The sequence below is a fragment of the Fringilla coelebs genome (assembly GCF_963513975.1).
Source record: "Fringilla coelebs genome assembly, chromosome: 9".
In the NCBI taxonomy this organism is placed as follows: Eukaryota; Metazoa; Chordata; class Aves; order Passeriformes; family Fringillidae; genus Fringilla; species Fringilla coelebs.
In genome coordinates this window covers 26,220,744-26,238,199 of record NC_140067.1, presented here as the reverse complement: position 1 = coordinate 26,238,199, position 17,456 = coordinate 26,220,744, and the positions used below count along the sequence as shown (strand labels likewise).

At 42.9% G+C, this 17,456-nt stretch overlaps 1 protein-coding gene across 2 annotated transcripts in view; it reads left to right on the top strand.

The window, feature by feature from the left end:
- LOC311157050 (BMP/retinoic acid-inducible neural-specific protein 3) overlaps positions 1 to 17,456 on the top strand; it is a gene marked incomplete at both ends in the record, with an annotated part of 176,623 nt that overhangs the window by 88,175 nt on the left and 70,992 nt on the right. For both annotated transcript variants that reach the window (XM_084211425.1, XM_084211426.1), the window contains one exon: positions 7,650 to 7,840. In XM_084211425.1, coding sequence (XP_084067551.1) covers positions 7,650 to 7,840 — 191 coding nt within the window. The remainder of the gene's footprint in view (positions 1 to 7,649; positions 7,841 to 17,456) is intronic.

Below are 17,456 nucleotides of genomic sequence, written 5' to 3'. Positions count from 1 at the left end.
TGATAATATTAAAGATAATTCTGGTGATTGAGTGTCCTTCCAGCAGGACAGGCTTGTCGGAAATCCTTTATTCACCTGAGGAATGGTTCTTTTTAATACATTTCATAACTGAATCCCAGCCATTTGCAAAGGAAATGAGAGCCCTCCTAGTCTCTCTTGGCTGATAGCTGAGATCTGTAACAACCCAAATGGCTCACAGAGGCTTCCTTTTGAAGGAGACCATCCTAGAAACAAGAGGAATTTCTGTCTTGCTCTAGTTATTTTTAAAAATTAAGGGCTAATTTCTATCATTATTTTGGGAACTGGTACCTCTGCGGCATTACCACTAGAATTTGAAGAACAATTTATGTGTGTTGACAGGCAATTTGTAACAGAAATCCCTGAATTTCTTTTAATTACTTTGAATATTTTTCCATGCAAACATACACGTTTTATAAATGACTGATTTCTTGAGTATGGAACACATGGCACATTTGAATAGGAAAACTAAATGCTGAAGAGAAAGAAAATGTTTCTTGAAATATAAAGCATAAGAACTAGAGCTTTGGCTGCAGCATGCATCCCACTTCAAGGACCATCCAATGGTAAAAATAATTTTTCAGTCTTGCTACCTCTCTGCTAATTATTAACTAATGTAAATAGCAGTAGCTCCTCAGCCATGTGATGAAATTCGTTGTCAAGGTGAAACAGGATCTAGCAGCTCTAGGAAAACAGTCTGACATGACCACAGCTGATCTTTACACTCAAAGCAGCAGCATCACCACAGAGCCACGGAGCTGACAACCTTCAGGAGGTCTGGACCTAAGAAAAACTAAAACTTAATGGCATTTCCTTTGAGGACATTTGAAAATTCTAGCTTAGACCTTCAGTAGTGTCCCCAGAGCCTCAGGATTTGCTGCAGGGGAGCTGAGGTCGGGTACCATTTTCTCACCTCAGAAAGGCTCTAAAATGCTGTTGCTGCCCCAGCCTTGCCCAAATTTTCACTCAGAGGGAGGCAGTGTTGACTTTTGGGCTCTGTCACTGCTTAATGAAGTCAAAGGGAGTTTTCATATTAACTTGGGGTTTGATTTAGGTCCCTAGTCTCAATTTTTAGGCATGATTTGAGGCACACCTGCTGCCTTCCATTATCACTGGATGGGTGCTGAATACTTTGAAAAATTGGTTCAATTACAATAATTACAGGGAATTAGTAATTTCTAAGAAAGCTTTCATGAGGTAGCTAATAAACCCATACTTTCCTGGATGTGTTAGTTCTCATTTTCAGGCTGGATTGAATGGGGATTCCCACAGATGCTTGTCCATATTTAATTAACACATAATTAGATTTTTTTTATTATTTTAATAATGTATTAGTACTTTCCCTTTAATTACAAGTTGTTTTATTGTGAAAGCTTGTCACTTATGTAGCTTGTTAAAAGCAGAAGACCAAACGGAGCGTGCACAGTACTTTTATCTAATGAATCCCCAATCATCTGTATTCATGGACAGAAAGGAAAACTTGGCAAATGAACGATGCTGTGATAAGATTTGTGTGCCTCTGTGACCATTTGGTTTCCATAAAGATCCCTCTTTGAGCATAAAGGGAACTCTTGCACATGGTTGTTTGTGAAACATTCCCTAGTCTTTATTCACAAACACAGAAATACACTCCTCAAGGGCGCCCAGAAATGAGAACCAAGGGAAAAAAGTTCCATATTTCTTGCTGCCAGAAGATAATGTGGAAAGTGACATTTCTCACTGCTTTTATTTCTTATGGAAATTTTATCTCCTTGTGCCATAAGCCCAAAGTCCATAACCAGCTGCATGATGGAAGGACCCTGTGTGACCCAGCGGACTGAGCACTCACTGTGACTTTCCCTCCTTCTTGCATTTATCCTTTTCTTTTATAAATTTTTGTTTTGCTGTCATACTTTCCTCCTCTGCCTGTCCACAACATCATGCAATGATGGTGCAGTTTGCTGGAGCTACACTTTAAAACATTGCAAAAATCCAGATGTGAGCTTCGGAGCTTGAGGACGTTGGGAAGCTGTGGGATGGATGTAGGAGGACAAAACTGAATCCCTCCTGCTTTAAAGACATTCCCTTTCATGCTGCTCCTGCAGAAAAGGCCATTTAGCAAAGCAATGGAGTTGGTGATGAGCATAATTAGCACAGCAGAATGATTGGCTCTCCTTCCAGGCGTTTGGGTGAAGTGAGGCTGATTTGGGTGCTTTGCAAGATGAAGACAGCAGGTTTTGCAAGGAACTTGCACCTGGAAACTGCTCTGAATAAACCAGTTTTCAGGACAATGCCAAATCTTCTTGTGAAACCAGAACCTCGTTAGGCAACTGCCTAAGTGGTCACCTGAAATTCCAGGTCGATTTATTTTTACTGCTGCTGTCAGTCATCTTTGCTCAAGGTGTTCATTACCAGACCATCAATCCATTCAGCTCTCCGGGTCAGGAAATAGCCCTTGATGTTGAAGGCTTGGTGAATCTGAAGGAAAAGAGGCAGTTTTGTCTTTAAAGCAGACATTCTTAAGAGGTGTGGGCAGATCAGCTGGACCCCAGCCTCTCTCCACCGATCACAGCCCTGCGAGGGTGATGGTTACACCTTCACCTTCCCAGCTTTCCTGCCCCTCGTTGATATTCCCCCGGAGCTGCCAATTATTCTGCCTGCAGAGAGGGGGGAGATTGTCAGGTGGTGCAAAAGAGTGAATCTCAAAGGGTTCTGAAGGATTTATTAGCACTCTCACTAAGTGCTGATGCGACCTTTGCTTTCCAGAGCACTCAAGGTAAGACACCGACTATGGGCAAATAAGGGAAGGAGGGCACAGTCTCAAATGACTGAGAAAGAAACTTGAAAATTTTGCATCAGATTTGCAAACACCACTCACACTTCCCTCCCATCTGGGTATGTAAATTCCCCAGAATTTAAGGTTATGGAACCTAAGGGGAGGGAAAAAAAAGAAGCACAAAACACATTAGCTTTCTTTCCTCTCCCGTTTACTTAATGAAGAAAAAATTTAAATCCTGAAACAGATGGTCTGTATAGAATTAACGTGCACTGTTATTCACTTGAACCATGGAAATGATACCACATCTGGCCTGACATTAATTTATATCGTTTTTGAGCCTGTGCATTTCCATCAGCATCTGCTTTAGTTTGGGAAAATGACCTGATAAAACCCTAATGGTACCTTTGGTGATCCAGACAGGAATAGATTTTCCACTAGCTGGTAGTAACTGGTGTATTTATTTAGGTGAAGTTATTTAGGTAGTAGCTGAGGTATTTTATTTAATCGGAAACCTCTGAGGAGTTCATAGACCAAAGACCTTTAGTCCTGTGTAAGACACATTTCTGTGGATTAAGAGAGGGCTCTCAGAAGGCATCTGTGGGTTATGCTCAGCTGTAGCTACCTTGGAGTGTTGTCCTTTTATTCCTATTTCCTCTCTTTCTGACATGAAGTGATGGGAACTGCTTGGATCACTGCCTTTTCCTACCACTTCCCAGTCTACAGATGAAAATACGAAACATCAAGGCCTATAATCCCTTTATTATTCCAAATATGTGGGTACAGGCAAACTCTCTCAACAACTGAGGAAGGAAATAGCACTAACTATTTATATCATATGAATATGTATGGTTATGTATTAAAAAATATATTTACTCCTTCAATAGATGGTTATATTTAGTTACAGTTGTTACAGCATTATTCCAATTCCACCATGCTGATGGATATTTATTTTTTATTTAAATAATTAATAATTTAAATAATTTAAATAATTCCTGAATATGTTTTTAAGATGAAGGCAAAATTAATTTCTAATTTCTGAATATCGTTGTTATTTAGGAGCCTTGCATCTAAATGGTCACAGACAGGTTGTATATCTGGGTACATTTCTATGTACCTATTTTATTTTATTTTAACAGCAGTATTGTTGGGACCTAGTAGAATTTATAAATATATGTAATGGACAATATGCTCCTATAAACCTAGCAAGAATTAAAAATTGAAGTTAAGTTATAAGCTTGCATATTCCAGGGCTGGTGGGGACAGGACTGGACACTGTGTTCATGAAGAGCATGAACATCAGTCCCCTGCCCCTGCAGTGACATTCTGTCAGGGCCAGCCCCCACATGGCAATAAAACATCCCTGTAGTGACTGAGAGCTTCCTGAGCCACCCATTGGGCTATGTGGAATTGTTTTGTGAGCATAATTGTGTGTTTCCATGCTACTTCCTTCAGACCTGAGAAAGTGAAGTTTAGCGTCTCTTGAATTTTGAGAAGGAGAGCAAATGCTGCTTTCAGAGCTTGTGAAAAGCACAGCTGGGAGGATTTGATGCTGAATAATCATGTTTTATAAATGTTCACTGTCATTACTCCTTTTCAGTTCTTAAAATTCATAACCTTGTTTTCTAAATCACTCTTGTTTTTAGCTGATGCTCGGATGTCTTCTTAGCCTGTTTCATGGTGGCAGACAGTAACCAGTGAAAAACAAGATTCCTCCATGTTTTCAATGTGACACAAGAGTCTCTTTGCCATGGGTTCAATTCTCTCCAAATGAACTTAAAACTCAAATTGCCTTCCCCAAATCTGAGTTGGCAGTGTTACTTCCCCAACCCTGAAGCTCTGGGTGCTGAAGGGAGCAGCCCTTTCACAGTTCTGCAGGGACAGGGGTGCCTAAGCACCAATGTGGAGGGGAGCCCAGTTTTTCTAGAAGAGCTCAATCAGCTCTGACAGATGAAAAACTCTGTGAAAAGTCTTTTGGGCAGCAAATATATTTGAACTGCCCCTGATGGCACCTGCTGGTAGCACAGTGCCTGGGAATGCCAGTGATGAGCCAGGACTTCTTGTGAGAGATGCCATGAAAGCATTCAAAGTAATTTCAGTCTGGTTACAGAGAATGAACACCCAAATATATCTGTCAGGGTGTGGGGATGATGCCTTGTGAAGGCTGACCTGGAGCAGGGGCTGGGCAGAGTTAAAGAATAAAGCAGGGATTTATTAAAATGCCTCAATGGATCCACCTTGGGCAGCGCAAGAACTCAGCCAGGGCTGCACCCAAGGTGAACCAAAATGGGCACAAATTGCACAACCAGGCACAGGGTCTCTCACTTTTATAAGTTATTCTCCATTTCATATTGGAGCTCATTGTCCAATTCCAGCTTTAGCCCATGCAGTCCCATCCTTCTTGTTTTCCTCTTTTCAGCCCACATTGTTTATGCTCTTGGGCCTGAGATTTGGATCATTTGTCCTTGGTTTGGGAGTTTTTGTTGCAGTTCTGCTGTCTGCTCCTGGAGAGCAAGGAACAGGAAAATGCCTGAGATTTTTTTTATGTGAACAAAACTCAACAAGCTCTGCTAAAATAATAATATAACTTGTGATAATGAAACACAAAGAATCTCAAAAAAAAAAAAAAAATTTAATCTTTCCCAGAGATTTTCTGCAGCTTTAAGTCCTTGTTTTCTCTGCCCTTACAATTAATTATATTTTCAGTGGAAAGATGGTTGACCTTGCAAAAGCCACTTTAATCTAAATAAACTACTTCAGACCTCTGGAAAAGGGGAAAGCATGGAGGAGAGAATGCTCCCAGAAACATTTTGCACCTAACCTGTGCAGCCTGAACTGGTTGCTGGCCAATATTCACCCTCTGAGTTCTGCTGTTGTCTTCTCTGATAGCACAGAACCATGGAATGGTCTGGGCTGGAAGGCATCCTTGGACTGGCTTGCTCCAAGCCCCATCCAGCCTGGCCTTGGGCACTTCCAGGGATCCAGGGGCAGCCACAGCTTCTCTGGGCAAACTATTCCAGGGCCTCACCAAGCTCACAGGGAGGAATTCCTTCCTAAAATCAGTTCTAAACCATTTCTTTGCAGCTCCACAAACAGCTGCACAAAGCCCACGACCCCTGGCTCAAACCTCAGCCCACTCCTTTGCTTTTGATCCCAGAAACATCTTTTGTGGTGGCTGGAGTCACATGGCAGGTTGTGACAGGTCAGGTTTTATTGCATGGGCAGATTGAGTGCCAGCAAAGCTGGAACCCAGAGCAGGCTCTGATGGCAGATTTCTCTCAGGGGACAGGTCAGTAGAGTTTTTTGTGCTTTCCCAGTTCCCTCCTCACTGCAATTTAATCTCTCTGCACATATTGCAGCAGAAAGATTAAATAATTTGGGTGGGGAAATCCTGGTACTTAAGGAGGCCGTGCTAATTCCTGGTTCTTTGGAGCTCCAGGCAATTAATCCCTGCATTGATGACTTCATGCACAAAATAATGACCCATTAGGAAACTGTAGGAGGAGAAACATGAATGTAGTGGTGGACACTGAGGTTAGCTCCAGCTGGAACAGCCACCTGTTCCTCCCAGGACAAAAGGAATATTCTGGAGAAGCCTTGCAGGTCTGATTAGATAAAAGCCTCCTGTATAATGCAAGTTTTGCCTGTGTAAGGTCTGATGGGCTTGTCTGTCCTCTGAATTTCTGAGAGACTGGGAAACACAGAGTGTAGACTGGGGAGCAAGGAGTGTGCTCGTGTTAGCCAAAGACAAATTTTGTGAGTCAGGATTTGCCAGCAGAGGTGATCTCCTGCACAGAGGCACACGTTCCTCACTTAGCATTGCTCACCACCAAGATTAGCTCCCTTTGAAGATGATGTCATGTTTTCAGCCTGGATTTTTATCCTACAGCTTTTACTTTTTGGCACATAATCCCATCTGAAGTTGGCATCCTCTGCACGGGCACAGTGCCACTGCAGCAGATGGGTGAGCAGTGAAAGTAGCACAAGTGGCAAGTCAGACCTTAGCAGGGTAACTTCCTTTCCAGGAACTAGGAAAAGGCACTCAGTGGAGTTGTTCAGCACCTAAAATCCAGGTATAATGACATTATTCATCAATTGTTGAGCTAAATGCTGAAGGATGTGGGTTACCAAACACACACTCAGAGAGTGAGGAAATTTACTTCTGTCCAATTTATTTTAGACATAAATTGCACAGAAGAAAATACTGGGTCCAGAAATTACTTTTCCAATTTGTTTTGTGATGTAAAGAGTTTTGCCTAAACGCTTTACTAAATGAATAAATTCTTGCTTAGCCTGAAACACAGAAGAATATATCCATGAACTAGATGATAAACATGGAAAATTTGACAGTATCAGTAGGTGTGTTCTGAAAACGTTCCTAAGAACTCACTCAGTTAAGCAAGTCAGATTTTTGGGTTTCAATAATCTTACAGAAATTAAAATTTCTGAATTCAACAGTATTTATCCACGTCTCTACGAAGAGATAGGAAGTGAGAAATCCACAACACAAGGTGCCGGAGCTTCTATTTTCTTTTGGAAAAACACCAACTTTCTGAAACCCCCACATTTTTCAGTTACAGAAACTTGGTTCAAAGCAACTGTTCTATCAGATTTCAGGCACTGCTGAATCGATTAGAAAGCACATGGTTGCTCATAACAAGGTGTAACAAGGTGCCTTTCTTCTAAAATCAGCGACGAGAGAAGGAAACAAACAAACACCTCGAGTATTACACTGGTTTCATTTTCTTTTATGCCAACACAGAAAGACTTTATTAAATGACCTTGGAAATAAACATATTTTGTACGTTCTTCAAGTTGAATGTTTACAAAATCTCCCTGTACTGATGCCTGCTGGGGCTTCTCTCTCCCTGCCCAGGAGAGGAGTCGCTCACAATTTTTGTGGACAAGCGGAAGCTGAGCAAGAGGTCAGAAGGGAGCGACCCCAGTGCCAACAGCTCTGTGGTGACCCTGGAGACCCTGCACCAGCTGGCAGCCTCCTACTTCATCGACAGGGACAGCACCCTGCGCCGGCTGCACCACATCCAGATCGCCTCCACCGCCATCAAGGTAGGCACAGCGTCACCCTGATGTCCTCTGAAAAACCCTCTCTGCCCAGGGTTTGCTCCTGGGAAGCTGAGAGGCCTCAGGAAAGAATGAAAACCAGAATTATCTGACAGCTTTGGAATGTGGTCTGGAGATCATTTACCAACAGGTGCAACTTTGATTGGTTCCATGTGAATTGTTTTTAATTAATGACCAATCACAGCCAACTGTGTCACACTCTGAGGAGTCAGTCAGGAGCTTTAATTATAATTCTTGTTTAGCCTTCTGATGTACCCTTTCTCTTTCTTTGGTATCATTTTAGTATAGCATTCTTTTAATATAATATCATAAAATAATAAATCAGCCTTCTGAGAACATGGAGTCAAATTCTCATCTCTCACCTCGTCCTGGGGACCCTCACAAAACACCACCACAGGACAGCTCCAGGGCACATCTCCAGGGGAGATCCCAGCCTCACCAGCTCCTCAGGAAGTGTGGTTGGATTGGTAATTGTTAGCAGAATAATCAGTTTTATTCTCTATTTTTGCCCAGATTAAAGATTTCAATTTTTAAGGGAGGTGCTGGCGTGGAAGAGGGTCTAAAGATGTGCTAGAGATATTAGTGATGAATAATTGGTACAGAAGTGCTTATAGAAGTGTTTGGTCATTGGGACAACCTCATGAACATGTGTGATCAGTAACTCCATTTGCAGGCAGATTTATATTTCTCATATATCTTTCTTTTTCTTATTTTATTTATTTATTTATTTATTTATTTATTTATTTATTTTAGATATAGTTATTTTACTCCTGTGCTTAGTTCCTTTTCTTTTAAAATGACCTTTGGAACAGTTTGGAGCTCTTGGCTCTACAGTTTTATGGAGATGCATTATTTTCTGGTAGGAAGCAGTTCTAGCACAGTTTGTCAGTCAAAGCTCCCTCTGTGCTGACTGCTGCTGCTCACTCCTTGAACTGGAGGATGTTTGGCCAAGATCAGTGTCCCAGGTAGGACATAAAGCAACCACTGTCCTCCTGAGGGGATCTCTAGTCTTATGCTACTCATTTGAAACATCCTCTCCCAGTTTATGTCCAGCTTTGAGGGGCAAACAAAACTGTAACTTGCGGTTGAATGTGCAGGAATTGATGAAAGATGTGATTTAGGATCCTTTCTGCTCCTTGGATCTTTCCACTGGTAACCAAGATCTTCATTAAAGGCACCTGAAACCAGAAGAAATTCCCAACTGCCTTAGTTGGAGGTGTTCTAGAAGTGAAGGGATGAGATGTGGGTAAGTTGACAGATTGAAGGCTGATGTTCTTGGAGGTCTTTCCAGCCTTAATGGCTGAATTGTCTGATCCACGGTATCACCCATCCCCCAGATGTGACCTACCTTCACAACCTGACTTTATTATCTAGATGTACAGCAACCCTTAAAACCAGGCCCCCTCCACATGCAAAAATTCCTTCTGTGTGAAGATAATTGGTGACTGCAACCAAGTGACAGAACACAGAAATGTAGAGACAAAACACTGCCTGAAAGAAATCTGCCCTTTCTGGCCACTGAAATATTTGTGTCACAATGCAAAATTCAACCCTGCCCAGCTACAATTTACAGAGTGACCTTCTCCATGTCCCAAGATTTCTAACAACACTACAAATGAAAGATTTCTCTCCAGCCTCCTGCTGAGGTGGATGCAAACCAAGTCTTAGTCCACCAGCAAATCTGATTTGGTTAATTGGCAGCAGGAGCCTCCAGGAAATGGTTCTCACATCAGATGCACCAGTGCTGATAAATGAAACCCTGGCTTCTCTCACCACTTTCATTGAGAGGCTGGGAACATTTGCATGACAAATTTCTACTGTCAGAACACTTAACTGAACAAAAAAACTGTTTCTGTTGAAATGCAGGAGCACAAAAACAGCCAAGGAAGGCTTTTTTTTTTTCTATTTTTGTTCTATATGCACAGGTTTTTGAAAGACTGCTGTTTTTAAATTGGAAAACCATCAAGTGAAGTTTTAGATCCAGGGTGTACCTAGCACATTTGAAGATTATTCATTAATCTTCAATCAGATATATACTGACATCTGAGTTAGAGTATTTTCCATATAGCTGCTGGACCAGATCTCTGTCCCAACCTGAGGGTTGGCTTGGGAGAAATGACACCTGGAAGGACCAGGGTGACCCTCAGAGCCTCCCCTCCTGTGCTGCTGCACCACGGATTCCTGAGCAGCTTTCCAAGTCCCAGTGTCACCAAAACTGTGGGGAAAACAAAAACTCTGCAACACCACTTTTAGTGTTAGAGAATTAAAGCATTGCTTTGTCCAGGACAGGATGTGGAACAGAAATAATTTCATCCACGTGTTGCAGAGTAAATAATTCCACCACACATGGCTCTTTACTAGACTTTTCACATATACAGACAAAACCCAGAGAAATTCATTGGTTTGATGTTCATTGGTCCCAAATGATGCAATTCTCAATATTTGGGTTCCTGTGGGTGTTGATTCCTTCACCTTCAATGCTAATTAGATCCTCATCCTCCTAGGCAACAGAGTCTTTTGAAAAGAAACTTAAATTCCTTTCCTCTGGGCAAAGACAAACAACCCCCTGGACCAGAGTTAGTTAAAAATTTTAAAATTTGTATAATTTCCAACACCAGCACTTCCTCTGTCTGGCGTGCTCTCTGGATGGATTTGCCAAAGGAGCACAAAGAAAGGTCTCACAGCTTGGCATAATTTCCTTTTGACCAGCATCAAAGAAATCTAAGATAAGGGTACTGCAACAGGTTGAGAAATCCCTAAAGTTCTGAAGTAATATTTGAAGTTTTCCCAGCAATCATTTTTTGTTGCTGACTAGTTGGCAATAACAACAACAAAAAAATCATGTTCAGGACCTAGTTAGTGTTTGATACTGTCATTTTTTATTCATTTTGGTGGGTTTTTCTTATGCAGTATTCTAGGCTCTAGCATACTAACAAGAGTTGTTTATATTGTAGGAAGAAAGAGCTGAAATATCAAAAATGTTTCATAAAACTCGTGCTCTTACTAGGAGGAACATAACTGCCCTGTTGGGAATGCATATCTGAATAAACCAACCAAACACAAATATGATAAGGAACAGAAAAGCCTAAAAACTCAAATCAGGAGCCCTGACATTTGCAGTTAAATCAGAGCACTCTGGTGCACAAATGAAATCTGCCACTCAAGTTCCTGGACTTTGGGGCTTCTAAATGAACAGGAATAATTTCCTTTGCTATTTGACTTCTTGTTTGTCACATTTCCTGTGATGATGGGCAATCTGAAACTGCAGCAGGAGTTAGGAAAAAATAGCACAACTCTTTGCACACCTACATGCTTTCTGATTGTAATGCTCAGAGACTGCTCTCTTGATGGCTGGGACACCAAAAATATTATTTGAGAAGAGAGATTACAAATACAGTTTGTTTCCTCCAAAACCACACAATCCCCCATAAACAAAGCCAATCTGTGTTCCTTTTTTTACCCCCCAGATTGGTATAAACATCCCTTTTGAGATTACACCACATCACTCTCACACCTCTTTTTCTTTCTATTTCTATGAAAAAAAAGTGCATATTTTCTCCTAAAAAAAAGAGATAATTTTTATCCACATGTGATGTATCTTCTAAACAAATGATTACATTAATTCTGTGTCCTTTCCTGCAATTTTTTTGTTTCTCCTGCTACCCACGAATCTTTAAAAGTAGGATTGAGGCTTCTGCTGATGGAGGCTTTGCATTAATCATGCAGACAATCCACTGTACATTCCACATTAAAAGAGGTAACATCATCCCGTGGCATCATTTTCTGACTGGAAATCAAAATGTCCATGGGAAGAGCCCATGGCTTGTATCAATATTTAATATATTTCAAAGTCCCTGACACATACATTCTTTCAATATGATTTTAGCACATGCATTTCAGTGCAAGTGCTAAGGCTCATGTGCTAAATCAACAGTTTGGAGCCTCCAGGGCCTCTCTGGAAGCTCACCAGGTGCCTGAGGGCTGCGTCTCATTTGCATAACATTTACATGAACATACAGCCTGTTGTGTTTGAAATATGACACGTCCAACATCACTTCCTTGGCAGGCTCATTTTGGAGGCATTTTCCTACCAAAACCTCTCTTCAGCTGCACGGATGGCTGTTGGTTCTCCTTATTAACAACCTATTAGGGTGATGGGGCTCTTGTCTAATAAAACCCTGCCCAGCTGTGGGAGCAGAATGCAAATAAAGGCAGCAGAATGCAGATTAAAGGGTTGTTTTACAGAAAATGAAGGCAGCATTTTTCCCCATGTCCTGTCACTGCCTGCTGGCTGGTGTGGCCACGTTCCTACCAGCACATTTGAGATTTTTGTGGTTGTGGGTGGGTGGCAGAGGGTTGTGCCACCAACATCTGGATTTCTGTACATCTGGATTTCACCCTGCTGCCTGGGCCCCAGCTCTCAGATGACCCCAATTCCAGTTTGCTACGAGCTGTAATTCCAGCACTGTCCCTAACGGAATCCAAACAGTTGTGCAAAACCTAAAGATAAAAACATAAAAACCACCTTGGCTGCACGGTAAATTAAATATTATTGAATAGTCTCACTGCATTCTGCAAAATTATAAACACAGTTATGCTAGAGCATTGCCATTAATGAAGTGAGGCTGTTCCAGAGGTGTCTCCTGGAGGATATTTTCTTCCATCCCAGAATACACCTCCTTCTGTGGGAGCTGGGCCAGGTAAGTACAGCAGAGGGGTTATTGTAGAGTCCAAACAGTTCTGGGACAGCCACAGTGCAACAAAGGGACAGGAGGCAACAGAAGAACAGATGCATAAATTGAATTTTCCACCAGCTATTTACAGCTATTTACAGCCCATTTATTCCATCTGAGTGAGAAAGAATAAACATCCTTGAGAACGTGCCCTGTAATTCCAATTAAATTTTATTGTGCAATTTGCTTTTTACTTTCCCCAAACCACTTTTTTTTTTTTTCTTTGCTATGAGAGATTTAAGCATTTGGTTTTATCTGAGAAGTTTAGATTACAAAGAACAGGGCTCTGTTGTGGTGGTAACTATCTCTGATTATCTATAATTAACCCGTGAATGACTCATGGTGGGCTGTTAGAGAGGAAACTTAAGTGTAATGAAATTAATTTCTCCTCCAAAACTCAGACTGAAATACAGACTTTTTTTTTTTCTGTTTGCTTTTTTTTTTTTTAATCTGAAAAAGCTTGCTTGGTTCAATTTTTTTCCTTTATGCCTCCTATTTGCATCTGCTTTTCTGTGAATTCAAGTAATTGCCGTAATCGAAAGAAGAAATGCTGAAATACTATAAAGCCTTTAGCTTTTGTCAGATTTCTGGCAAGTTCTAAATCTCAACAGGTTGCACAGTTTTGTATAAACAGCCAATTTTTGGGAAGCTTTTGAAATCCAGTTCTCGAACCTTTCTTGCCCTCACTTTATCTATTCAGTTTGTGGGTAGAATTTAAGACTATACAGATGTCAAACCTTGTAAAGGACCAAACACTGGGAAAAAAATTTGCCCAGCAACAGCTCTAAAGTATAAAATCACAGTTGGAAACATTGTTTTGGAAAGTCCTGTGACAGCAGGTTTTTATTGATTTCATTAAAGAAATGAAATATAAATTTCACCGGACACTCATTAGAGACGTGGCTGAGTGTCTTGGTTTGAAAAGACAGGTGTCTGCTAAGGGAGGCAGGAGCCTCCCCTGAAATGGAAAATGTAAACACACTCCCTCTGAAATATGATCATTTTGAAATTAAGGGGCTCTCAGGCAAAAATATGGGAATAGGAATAACAGCTCTTTACTAGGAAAACTAAAAATACAAATGCAATAGTACAAAAAAAGCCCAAACCACTGCCAGAGTTAGAGCAGTCTCTGTCCCCTGTGTGTCAGGGTGGTGGCACAGCCCCATCCCATGGTGGTGGCCCAGTCCCATGGTGGTGGCACAGTCCCATCCCATGGGGTGGCACAGTCCCATCCCATGGTGGTGGCACAGTCCCAGGGTGGTGGCACAGTCCCATCCCAGGGTGGTGGCACAGTCCCATCCCATGGTGGTGGCACAGTCCCATCCCAGGGTGGTGGCACAGTCCCATCCCAGGGGTGGCACAGTCCCATCCCAGGGTGGTGGCACAGTCCCATCCCAGGGTGGTGGCACAGTCCCATCCCATAGGGTGGCACAGCCCCATCCCAGGGGTGGCACAGTCCCATCCCAGGGTGGTGGCACAGTCCCATCCCAGGTGGTGGCACAGTCCCATCCCAGGGGTGGCACAGTCCCATCCCATGGTGGTGGCACAGCCCCATCCCAGGGTGGCACAGCCCCATCCCAGGGTGGTGGCACAGTCCAATCCCAGGGGTGGCACAGTCCCATCCCAGGGTGTCACAGTCCCAGGGTGGTGTCACAGTCCCATCCCATGGGGTGGCACAGTCCCATCCCATGGGGTGGCACAGTCCCATCCCAGGGGTGGCACAGTCCCATCCCAAGGGTGGCACAGCCCCATCCCAGGGGTGGCACAGTCCCATCCCAGGGTGGTGGCACAGTCCAATCCCAGGGGTGGCACAGTCCCATCCCAGGGTGTCACAGTCCCAGGGTGGTGTCACAGTCCCATCCCATGGGGTGGCACAGCCCCATCCCAGGGGTGGCACAGTCCCATCCCAAGGGTGGCACAGTCCCATCCCATCCCAGGGTGGTGGCACAGTCCCATCCCAGGTGGTGGCACAGTCCCATCCCATGGTGGCACAGTCCCATCCCAGGGTGGTGTCACAGTCCCATCCCATGGTGGTGGCACAGTCCCATCCCATGGTGGCACAGTCCCATCCCAGGTGGTGGCACAGTCCCATCCCAGGGTGGCACAGTCCCATCCCAGGGGTGGCACAGTCCCATCCCATGGTGGTGGCACAGTCCCATCCCAGGGTGGTGGCACAGTCCCATCCCAGGGGTGGCACAGTCCCATCCCATGGTGGCACAGTCCCATCCCAGGGTGGTGGCACAGTCCCATCCCAGGGGTGGCACAGTCCCATCCCATGGTGGCACAGTCCCATCCCATGGTGGTGGCACAGTCCCATCCCATGGTGGTGGCACAGTCCCAGGGTGGTGGCACAGTCCCATCCCATGGGGCTCGGCCCTCCTGCAGTGCCAGCTGTGGCTCTGCTGCAGCAGGATCCTGCACAAGGGGGGAGTTTTCCTCTGCAGCTCCAGGGCTGCTGGAGCTGGGCCTGCTCTCCCTCTGGGAATGCAGGGCAGGAGAAAGCTGCTCCTCTGGGAATGCAGGGGGCAGAGGCTGCTGTGCTGTTCCAGGGCAGATTGGATCCAGGTAGGAATGCTTGGCTCCTGCCCTGGGCACAGCATCTCCCATGGGATGATGGAATTTGATCAGCCCTGCAGGGACACTCACTGGCCATGGACAGGAGATAATTAACAATTAATGGCCCATGGACAGAAGATAATTAATAATGAATGGCCCATGGACAGAAGATAATTAATAATGAATGGCCCATGGACAGCAGAGATCTCCTGGAGGGAGGATTGGCTGTGGGAGGGATAAAGAAAGCTGCCCAAGGAAGAGAGGATAACTGCCCCAGCTCTGACAGATGGGAACAGAACACACACCCTCATTTCCAACCTAAGACCCTGAGCAGCCTCCAGGAGCAGCTGCACCCTGTCCCCTTTGCAGCAGAGTCTGCAGAGGAGTCACGAGCACAAGGAGTTACAGCATCTCCAGCTCGTTGGCAATGCATCATGAGATGTTTCAGAACAATAAAATAGCACATAATAGAGATGCTTGGATAAGCATTTTGGAAAGATTTTGGGTAAATATTCTCCACTCAATAAAAAAACCCCAAACAACAGAATAGGATAGAATAGATTACATGATAGAACAAAACAGATTGAAGGGCTCTTCTATTAGTTATGAGTTTAGTCAAGAGAGAAGAGTAAAAAAAAAAAGCCAAGGAGATGAAGACTGCCAAAGCCTGAGCAGGCTATAAATATACATAAGTAAATGACAAACCTTAACAGTGCTCACACAACACTTGCCATCACAGTTGTCAAAAAACCTATAAACAATTCACACTACAGTTCCTTAAATGTTCCATACTCTCTCTCGTTTTTTTTTTTTCCCTCCTTAAAAAAGTGAAACTAAAGTAAATAAACCCAGAAGATGAAGAAGGGTTTTAGTATTGAGAGCTCCACAGTGAACATATTGAACAGTGCAGTTAGACAGAGCATTCCAGCAGGAATTTGGAGGCACTCAGGTTTGTACAGATTTCAGTTTGATCTTTATTCTGGCTGGCTTGTGCATGGGTTGGGAAACTTCAGCACTCTGCCTGTCCTCTACCCTCTAATTGGCAGCTACTGCTTGCCAGCAGGTCAGAGAATGTCAAGCAAGGAGTATAAAATTCACAGAACATTTCCCTGCCTCTGAGCTCTCTGAAATAGGAGATAGCATGTATCAACAGCTTGTATGAGCACAGAGGTCAGATTAGGAGGAATATCTCAGACCAATAGAGACTCTGCATCAGAACAAATCAGCTTAGAGAATAATAACAGGCTGTGGAAAGTTTTCAGTTTTCATATTATTTTTTCTGAGAGAATTTTTGGCTATAATACATTTTTGCATGTTTTGTTATTGTGGTTTATGATTCAATCTGCAATCATACCCTTTGATCTATTCATTTAGTGTGAAAAATTACCCCTTGTGTGGGAATCCTTCACAGCTAACTGGCACTGAGAGTTATATCATTGCTGTCTTCTGCACTTCACTGTTATTTTTACCTTGTAAACCTTCTCACGGAGCTCCAGCAGAATTTGCATGTCTGACAGCAAAACTATAATTTAATCTCTTACAAGATAATGCACATAACGCCTCTACATGCTGAAGCAGAGCTGGGTTTAAGAAAGGTTCCATTATTCATCCAGGAGACTTTCTACACCATGGAGTGATCATTATTTTCAGATCCTTAATGCCTGAAAGGTTGGTAGCTTCTCTACAGGCTTTGTAGCAGAATCCAGTGAGCAAAATAATAAAAAAAATATTGTTTTAATTTTTCCCGGCGAGGTTCTGACCTTATGCAAGGAATTAACGGCAGTGAGTCAAGGAAGTTTCTGCTCATTCATGTTGGTGTCACTGAGATCAGGGTTTCCACAAGCCAGCCTCAACTACCATCTTCCCAATTAATCAAACTGTCTTCATCATCTCTCCCCAGCAGCACAATTTAACCCTTAAATTCCCAGGGAATAGCTAATGCATTTCATGGGCTTTGGGTATTCTTCCTTTGAATTTTATTGGAAGTAATATGAAAAGAAATAATAGAAAAACGCCCTTTTTTTTTTGTCATGGTTATAATAGTTTTCCAACATTTATAATAATTCCACCAAATGGAGGATATGGGTGTTTTCCAAATAATATGTAAATTTACAAGGAAATTTAATTTTATCTTCTCCAAATGTATCTAGAGTCTGGCAAATGAATAATCATTCCATGTTTTTTCTTCAGCTTTTCATGAAATTCTTAATGTGTAAAATGAGGTGATGTGTAAACCTAGGTGATGATAAAACCTTGATGAAGAAAATGGTTTGAAGAGGACCATTAAAATTTATTTCCTGTCATGTTTTAGT